This window comes from Juglans regia, chromosome 1 (assembly GCF_001411555.2).
Source record: "Juglans regia cultivar Chandler chromosome 1, Walnut 2.0, whole genome shotgun sequence".
Classification (NCBI taxonomy): Eukaryota; Viridiplantae; Streptophyta; class Magnoliopsida; order Fagales; family Juglandaceae; genus Juglans; species Juglans regia.
The window spans coordinates 42,506,599-42,516,785 of NC_049901.1; the positions used below are offsets into that span (position 1 = coordinate 42,506,599).

General features: G+C 31.8%; 1 protein-coding gene across 1 annotated transcript; it reads left to right on the forward strand.

The window, feature by feature from the left end:
- Positions 1 to 1,085: 1,085 nt before the first annotated feature.
- On the forward strand, positions 1,086 to 3,026 carry LOC108996009 (cytochrome P450 94A2-like). The gene has a single exon (XM_018971721.2). The coding sequence runs from the start codon at positions 1,356 to 1,358 to the stop codon at positions 2,895 to 2,897; it is 1,542 nt and encodes a 513-aa protein (XP_018827266.1). The 5' UTR covers positions 1,086 to 1,355; the 3' UTR covers positions 2,898 to 3,026.
- The last annotated feature ends 7,161 nt before the right edge of the window (positions 3,027 to 10,187 follow it).

Below are 10,187 nucleotides of genomic sequence, written 5' to 3' on the forward strand. Positions count from 1 at the left end.
AAAAAAAATTCTTGAGACTTGTCTACCCTAGAAGTATAAATATAATTTCTTATTTGATAAAGACATGCTCCTTTTATCCATATAAATTTATAAAACTAAATTTACATATGAAATCACATCAATTTATAAATTTATTTTTATAAATTCATGTGTGTCCACATTATATTTCTCTTTTTACAATCCTACTATAAATAAGATATTTTTATAAAACAAAATTATATAATTATCATATTTAATAAAAATGCCATTCATTTAAACCATAAGGAAAAAACTTTTTGTCATATCTAATAAAAATGGTATTCACTTAAAACATAATTAAAAAAATTATAAGAGTAGTTTCTAAAGTTGCGTTTGGATAGTGAAGTATTTTAAAGTATTATATAAATAGTAATAAAAAAGTAATAATAGAGTATTAAATAATAATAAATAGTAATAAAAATAAATAATAAATAATATTAATCATATATTCTCAATTTGGCCATAGTCATGGTTCTTGTTTTATTCATAACTTTGAATGTGACTCAGTACTCAAGGAAAGCCTGGGCTTGCACTTTTACCTTTGATTTCTTTTCGCCCCCGTCTCTCTTTAATGTTAGTGGTGATACTCGTGATTGATTCATTTTGAGATGCAAAAGTATTCATTTCTCTCTTTTTTTAATAAAATAAGATTAATTTTTTTAATTAATTACTATTTACTAAGTCACATCTTATAAAAAAAAAAGTTGTAAGTACGAACTAGATAAATAGTGATCGATACATATACAGCAAAACCTACAAAATAAGAGATTCTTCCAACTGACTTATCTGTCATTTAAAAGTTAATAAAAAAATATAAATTAATATAATACGTCATATTATAAACTTAATTATTTTTATAATAAAATAAATTTAAGATATTATTTGAAATTAAATTAATTTCTATTTTTTTTTCCACAAAGGTAACACAACCCAAAAATAAAAAACATTCTTCAATTCAACTTAAAATTCATGATAAGGACAAATTAAAGAATGACTTGGTTCTTGACTTTAGAAGAGAAGTCGACTCCATTCTTATCCATAACAATAGAAAATATTAATAATGGAGCTCCAAAATCAGGACCAAATATATAAAACAATACAACAGTACTGTCATGTCACATTAATATTAATTTAAATAAACAAAAACCGATCGAAGAGACACCTATACAACTATGTCGAGACATAAAATAGACTTGCATGCGTAGCTCACAAACAAATTTAAATACGTACGCTGATTCAATTATCTTGAAAATGTGACCTTAACTCTCACCCACAAATAAAAACCAAGAGTCCGAAACATCAACCGAAACAAAGAGCTCGATCTCCAAATATCAGCCATGGTGTTGCTCCAACTTCTAGCCTCGATTTCACTCCTCGTACTACTCCTACTTTCCTTCATCTTCCTCACCAAAACATTAAATCCTAAAAAACAATCTCCCTCATCCTCTTCGACCACCACTCTCCCAAGATCCTACCCATTAATCGGTTCGTTCTTTGACATTCTAGCTAACCGCAACCGTCCTCTACAATGGACCGCTGACTTCCTCCAAAACACACCGTCGGCAACCTACGTCCTCCACCGCTCCTTCTTTAACACCCGCCAGGTCTTCACGGCCAACCCCACCGTTGTCCAACACATCCTCAAGAACAACTTCAACAACTACGGCAAGGGCGACGAATCACGTCGCACCCTCCAAGATTTGCTCGGCAACGGTATCTTCAACGTCGACGGCGAGTCCTGGAAGTTCCAGAGACAAGTTGCCATCCAAGAGTTCAACCACAAGTCTCTGCGCAAGTTCGTCGAGACTGTTGTGGATACCGAACTCTCTGATCGCCTCATCCCCATCCTCTCTTCGGCAGCCAAAACCGGAACTGTCCTAGATTTCCAAAACATTCTTCAGAGGTTCGCCTTCGATAATATATGCAGAATAACTTTTGGATTCGACCCTGCCTACTTGTTGCCCTCTCTTCCAAAAGCCAAGTTCGCTGAGGTTTTTGAAGAAGGCATCATACTCAGCGGCATGAGGGCTAGTGCGTTGATCCCCATGGTTTGGAAAATCAAGAAGCTTTTGAATGTTGGTTCCGAGAAGCGTTTGAAAACCGTAGTCTCAGAAATGCGAGAATTCGCCACAAAAATTATAAGAGAAAAGAAGCACAAGCTCAGCGAGAATGCCTCGCTCGATTCTGTTGACCTCTTGTCAAGATTATTGAGCGCAGGCCATTCAGACGAGAACTTCGTGACGGACATGGTGATAAGCTTCATACTTGCTGGACGGGATACTACCTCGTCTGCTTTGACGTGGTGTTTCTGGCTACTTTCCAAGAACCAGCATGTTGAATACGAGGTTCTGAAGGAAATCAAAGAAAAATCAGAAGCGCCTATCTATGATGGAGTGAAAGACATGGAGTACACTCAAGCTTCTTTGTGTGAATGCATGCGGTTGTACCCGCCTGTCCTGGCGGACGCGAAGGAGGCCATCGGCAAAGACGTGTTGCCGGACGGCACGATGGTGAAGAAGGGAATGGTAGTGACGTACCATATTTACGCTATGGGGAGGTCGGAGGAGCTGTGGGGCTCTGACTGGGCGGTGTTTAAGCCGGAGCGGTGGCTGGAGAGGGACGAAATGGATAAGCACTGGAGGTTTGTGGGAAGGGACCCGTACACGTACCCAGTGTTCCAGGCGGGACCGAGGATTTGTCTGGGGAAGGATATGGCGTTCTTGCAGATGAAGAAGGTGCTGGCGGAGGTTCTGAGGCGGTTTAAAGTGGTGCCGGCGCTGGAAGAGGGTGTGGAGCCGGAATTTCTTTCGTGCTTCACTTCCACAATAAAAGGGGGGCTTCCGGTTAGGATCGTGGAGAGGGATCAGATGGAGTACTGAAGTATAGACAATGGGCGTAAGTAGTGGTTGTTGACTTGTGCTACGTTTTGCGTATTAATTAACTCAGTTTGTATATCATTGTAATATTTTTAACATGAGTTTTATAATGTATAAGTAAGTTTGTATATTAATCTATATATTATTATTATTAATTTTATATTTTAAATTTAAATTAATATTATTTTTAATAAAATTTATATTCTGACTAATTATATTAAATGAATATACGTATTAATATACAAAATCGCTTATCATTAAATTTTTATTTTTAACATTATATCAATTGTCAAATCTATAGTATTTAAAAGTGGAATTTTCTTCGCTTGGATCAGTAAAAACCAAACCCACAAAAATCTATAATGAGTAATTAACTATCGCAACCAATACGGCGTCGTTTTCTTATTCTAATTTTAATGCAATTTGGGAGCTAGCATGACGTGTAAGGGCATAGAGGTCGGCACGATTCGAAAGCACAATTATTAATGCATGAGGGTGAGACAATTCTCTGGCATTGCTATTGATCAGTAAAATATCATATATATATATATATATATATATATATTATATATATATATATATATCAATTGCGACTGGCAAATTAATATGGTCCCTATATATATTGGATACGTCATGACTTGGCGGCCAAGTCGCAAGAAATTTATAGCTTTCGTGCTAGTTTTTCCAGTAGACTTGTCATCAAGTACTTTGAATACTACATTGTCTTAAGTTAGTATATACATTTTGATCCATTCTTCGAATTAATTACAGGGAAACCTTAAAATCAATGGGTATGTACAATTGTACAAAACAAACAATATAGATGGGCAGAATTGCAGCATGTAGTTTTTTTTGTTAAGAATAATGTTACTTAGCTATTGAAACTTGTCATTCAGATGACTTTTTTAACGTAATACTATCATGTGATGTCTCCTGATTTCAATAATTCTCTTTTTATATTTTTGAAAGTCTTTTTAATTTCAATATAATTATTATTTTTAATAAATCACGTGACACTTCATAGTAGTATCACGTCAAGAAAACTATTTGAGCATTAAATTTCACGTGACCAAGTATTAGTACTTTTTTATTAATCTTGCAAAAGAGCTAGCAATGTACATTAAAGATATTTTTCTTTGTTTGAGAAGATCTACTTAATCATCAATATCATGATTATTGCAATCTGATCCCAAACTAAATGGTACAATCGATCTGAATAGCGGTGTGTATATATACCCACACACATATATATATATATATATATATATATATATATTCTACTTTATGTTTCAAATTGTGGTATCAAATGACTAATTTAGTACGTAGTTAATTTGAAAATCACCTTAAACCATATACTTACCATTATTTAGTTTAGAATTAATTAGAACAATAATCGATTAATGCCAACGGAAGAAAATGGATTACTTAGGTGGTAAGTTGTGTGGTAACTCATGGTAACCCTTACCCCATTAATGCCAAATATAGAATCATATATATATATATATATATATATATATATATATATTATATATGAACTTTTATTTCATTCTCTAAACTATAAATTTTGATACAAATTTAAAATTAAGAATAATGCCGGAGAAGAAGAGACGGAGGCTTGCATGTGTGATCGATCTCTGTCACAGGAATCATAGATCATTTTCCCATGATTTCTTACTTCATAATTAGCGTTTTTCATATTATTTTACACAAAATACCAAGCTTTTTTGTTGAAAAGAAAATCGGATATGTCTGGTTGATCAGTACGTGACAGCTCAAATCCAAATATGTGATGTCTACATGCATATTGGCGCAATATTTATTGCACCACACTCTAGATTGACACTATCGTACGTAAGTGTTTCTAATTCTTGTATTAAAAAGTAAACGCGTTTCTTAATATTGTATTTAGGAAAAAACAAAAAAATTACATCAGCTACATGCATTTACCCAACATTATATTATTATAATAAAGGATGGTAGAGTCCTTTATGGATAATGATATTCCTTAGACCGAAAAGAAATAACAATTAGAGGCACGAGCATATATAATATTTTATTGAGAGAATAAAAAATTTATAGCATCACGATGCACTAATGCTGCATGATGTTAAATATTTTAATATAAATATTAGTAATGAGATATTTGATTTTCTATCATTCACGATAATAAAATAATAACAGTTAATAAAAATATACATCCCTCTATTATAATTTAATAAAGAATCCGAGTTGATTATAAGAGAATAATCATCTTAATAATTTTACTTCCGAGTATCTTCCAATAGCTAAATATATAATGATGTTATAAGTAAAAATCTTTTAACCCCTCGATATTATTTATAAACTTTTGAAAATCATAAAATTTAAAAATTTTATATTTCACTGCAATTAAATATAAAGATATTCTCAGATCATTGTGGTTGATTAATTAAGTGATAGCATATGAACTAATGTAAACCCATTCTGATTTGGGTGTGCGGGGAGATTTCCATTATTCTACGTACGCACCTACTGCAATGACAAGACATTATGACACTGCCCTTCCACTCATGTATTCCACTCTGAGAAAATAATTATGAAATGATGTTGATCAGGATTGTTGGCATCTATCTATAAAAGCCCCTCGGTCTTGGCTTTCTGAGAACTCGAAGATCAATAAACCACGCCTTAACGTTTTCGATCTTTCGTTAGACTGAAACACCAGCACCAATAAATAATAATCCATTACTGTTTCTGTATTCAACAATGGAAGTTTGTAATGAAATTATCTACAGGTATTGCAAGATGATATTCTGTCTCTTTTTAATTCTTATCACAACCAAATCTGGCTCAGCTTTCAGGCCTTTAACTGAAGATCAGAATCTAGATCAAGTCAATGGGGAAGTGACAAAGTTTCTGCCTACAAAAGCTCCAGTGCCTCCATCGTCTCCTTCTGCCTGCACTTACGTGCCTGGGGACGATCACAAGGGACATTGCCCAAATATCTACTGAACTTGCTCATCTTGTGTGCTCTCCATGCAAGTCTCGGCCGCCTGCATGTCCCATGTGGTACTGCCATAATAAACTAGCTAATTATTAGTAAATTAGCCTAATAAGGCCGAGATATCATGCATGGTTATGTCATAATCTCTTTTTCCATATAATAAGACTGTCTCCCTTGGTGTTTTATTTATGTCAACCTCTCTAGCTATATATCACCTCTCTTCGGCAGGCCGGGGATCGAGCTAGGATAATCCAAGTCTCATGAGGATTTAGAACATAATTAAGAACTACACACAATTAGTACTTCTCTATATATCATATTGATAACTGCACAAATCAGCTCTAATTTAAAACAAACAAGGCCGGTGTCGTACGTAGTCATTGCATACATTTCAATCCTAAAACACATGGCCCAACACACGATCTTCCCAAGCTTGAGCTACCACCATCTCTCCAGTACAGGCCACCTCTAATTTCGTCAGACTCCGTACGTCGGTCTAATAACTAAGGTATATATTTCAAGGTATTTATGCTTCGACTCGCTGTTGTATTTTTATTTTGTCCCAAGTTTACCAAAGATTTGATTGCGGCGAGATGCTTTTTTATACAGCTTGCATGGTTTCGGTCATAATTGATGATCAATAGCTCGGGATGCAAGTTGCATGTAGGGGTATAAATTTAAATCGAAAAATCAAAAAATGGATCCGGATCAAACTGGTAGAACTGGTTTTGAACCGGTCCAGTCAGGTCCAGAACCGGTTTTTATAACTGTAAAACCGGCCGGACCAGGTCTAGTCCCGATCGAGCGATTCTATGGTTCTCGGGACCAGACCGGCTCAGTTGGAAAGAAAAAATATAAAAATTAATATTTTATATATATGTATATAAGTTTTATACAAAATTAATATTATACAAAATATTTTTTATACATAAGTTTTATATATAATATTATTGCATGTACTTAATTTGCGATTAATTTGACGATTAATGGGATGAAATTAAATATCAGTATATTTGGGTAGTCGATGGAAGCTCATAATTAATTTTGGCTCAACTGAAGGGAGAGGCTGTCTGATGATCAGTCGGCTCATGTAGTACTGGATCGATGGCCCAAATAATAATGTTAATTAAGTTGGATATAAACGTATTTTGGGTTACCGAAATGGTGTGCTCAGTTGATTTGTGCTTGTTGATCAGTCATGTTAATTAAGGTCCATTTAGTTCGAAGTGAAATAAGACCTTAAATTAAATGAAATATATAATAGTTATATATATCATTAATTTAAATGATCTCGATTATCAGATCACTAGATCAATATATTAAGAAGCTGGCTATTATTTGTACGCACCTACAACGCAATGACAGTACGACACAATACTAACTCATAAGTACTCTTTCCACGCATAATGCTAGACTCACCTTGGGCTCCCGCTGGGCTCTTTATTTGTTTTTTTTTTTATTCTTTTTTTATATAATTTTTTTAACACTTATTTTTTAACACTTATAAATATTTAAAAAAAAATTCATAATATTATTAAAAAATACTTCATTAATCTCGAAGTAAAATAAAAAATAAAAAAATATTAATCTTCTCACTGGAGCTAATAAAAAAAATTTAATCATTAAAAAATATATTAAAAAACACTTCGTGATTATGAAAGTGTTTTTTAATGATGTTGTAAATTTTTTTATTTTTTAAAAATATTTAAAAGTGTTAAAAAATCTATGTAAAAAAAAAAAAACCACACACACACACACACAAACACACACATAAAGAGCACAGCAGGAGCCCCAAGCGATGGCTCTAGCATTATCCTTAAATGATAGTACTTGAACTAGTCTAAACCAATTAGGATATGAGTGTGTGGGATATAGAGTTTTAATAAAACTCTTATATTCTCACACTTGGCCCATATACCCATAAAATGACATTTTCTATTCATGGGTTTATTACAGGAAATTAATCATACTGTGCACGATCATTTCTAGAAAATTTTCCTAACTCAAAATACATTACATGCGTTATGTAATATCAATGTCAAATCAACTAATACTAACGTGAGTCATGGCAATCCTCTGTTATATAACCAGCAAATTTCCTTCTATGTCCTACAACATCAGTAACTTAATTTAGCATGATCTTTAATTGGGACAATTAAGCCTAATACTGTGATGCCTTGGATTCCAATTCATGTTTATTGCATACATTATCTTGTCATCATTCATCCATACCATTAAATGTACATGTAAAGTGGAAGACAAGACAACATAAATATTAACCATAACAGATATATTTCAATGTTCAGTAACAAAATACTTAACATATCAATTATATCTTTAACATGTTCACATCATGGGTATAAGCATATGACCCATCTTTTCAACATGTCCTTTAAAATATAATCATTAACACACTTTTGTTATAGACATATTTGTTTTTGTACTTTCTCCTTAACACTTAGGTATTCATTAAATACTTATCATTCGAAAAAAAATACTCTAAGAAATTCTTGCAATACTTTCTTAGCGGTCTATCTATAAGTCGATAATTCCAAATCCTAAGATAAATTTTTTCAGTCATATATCTTACAATGTAGCCTTAAAGCATACCACAAACTAAGTCCTTATTGCACATGAAGCAGTAAGAGATTTGCATAATACTTTTATATAAAACAACTCTACTAGATAATAAAATATATAATCATAATTGTATTTTTCATCATTAGAGTAATTCCACAAAATAGAGTATGAATATCCAGTTATCTTAAGAGTATTAATTCTTCTTAAGGCAACAATATAGTTTTTAATTTCTTGCAAATAACTTTACATTCTTTTCAAAACTTTTAAGTCAAACATCATTGGATTACGTTGGCAACAACAATGATGTCAATGGTAAAACTGATGTTAAGCTATATATAAGTTTGTGTAACCATCAAATTACTTATAATCATCATATACAAATATTTTTAACAACCTAATCAATTCAAGAACACTATAAAATAATGAACATGTCACATTTTATTTTTAAAGTATCTATTGACCAACAATTCTACATGCAAAGTCTTTCAAAACTCTACACAAATATACTAAGACAATCCTAACAGTTTTTATCTTGGTATTAAAATTGAATCTCAATTACGTAGGATCTTTCATTTATAAAATTCATTTATAAAATTTTTTAGAGATATTAATTTAATGTCATACTACAAACCATGATTCATACTTGCCAAAAAGTCATATACATGCATGACCATAAATACAAATATACTTACATTGGTCTTAGGGTATATATACATTAACAATAAATATTTTTTTTAAATAAAAAAAAAAAGTTATTGGTATTATCAAATTTCGATACCAATTTTCAAAACATTTGTTACATTTCTTAAGTAATCATTTTATTAGTTTCTTTGAGACTTCAGACTTTTATGCATCAATCTTTTATAAAATCATTTATTTTTGTAATTTGTGAAAATATATGTGAACCTTCATTTATTTTTATGTCAAATTTAAATTTTGAAAATAGATCACGTAGTCTAACCAAAAATCAAATCAAGAAGATCATATGAGGTTATCTATTCTGATGTCTCCATGGTCAATTCTTTAGCAGTGTTTCTCTGATAAGGTAGATGATCATTTACTTATTGTTCTATGATATCATTGAGATATCATAAAAATGAACTACAAGCATTTTCGAAGTACAAGAATGCACTTAACGAGAATCACGTCTCTAGTTTCTATACTCCCACTAATTTTGCCAAACTTAAGAAATTTGACATTTCAGTTTCCTCAAAATTCAATCTATAAATAAAAATAATACAACCTAAATCATTTGAATCTCCTCGAGTAATCAATAATGTACCCACTAACTGTTATACGATCCAAATTCCTTTTAGATGATAAAGTCTTAGGCCCGGTTTGGATACGTAGTTCAGATGAGATGAGATGAGATAATGTATTTTGAAAGTAGTAAGTTTTTTTGAGTTAAGATGAGATGCAACAGTTTGTAAAAAAATGTATGTTTGGATAGTAAGATGAGATGAGATAGTTTTGACTTTTTGAGATTTGATAAATGAGTGGGTCCCACCAAATATTGAAAATTATTTTATAATGATTGAATAATAGTTATGAATATATTAATAAAACATAATATTTATGACTAATTAAAAGATCTATCATAAACAAATTTAAATTCTAAAATATATTAGGAACTTGTTGGCCAAAATTACTCTATAATTCCAAAAAGTAATCTCTCTTTTTTAAAAGATATTCTGCTAAAAGATTTTAGTATTCTACCAAATAATTTAAAC

Excerpts from the sequence above, each read along its gene's own strand:
- LOC108996009 (XM_018971721.2), top strand. The coding sequence starts at position 1,356 with ATGGTGTTGCTCCAACTTCTAGCCTCGATTTCACTCCTCGTACTACTC.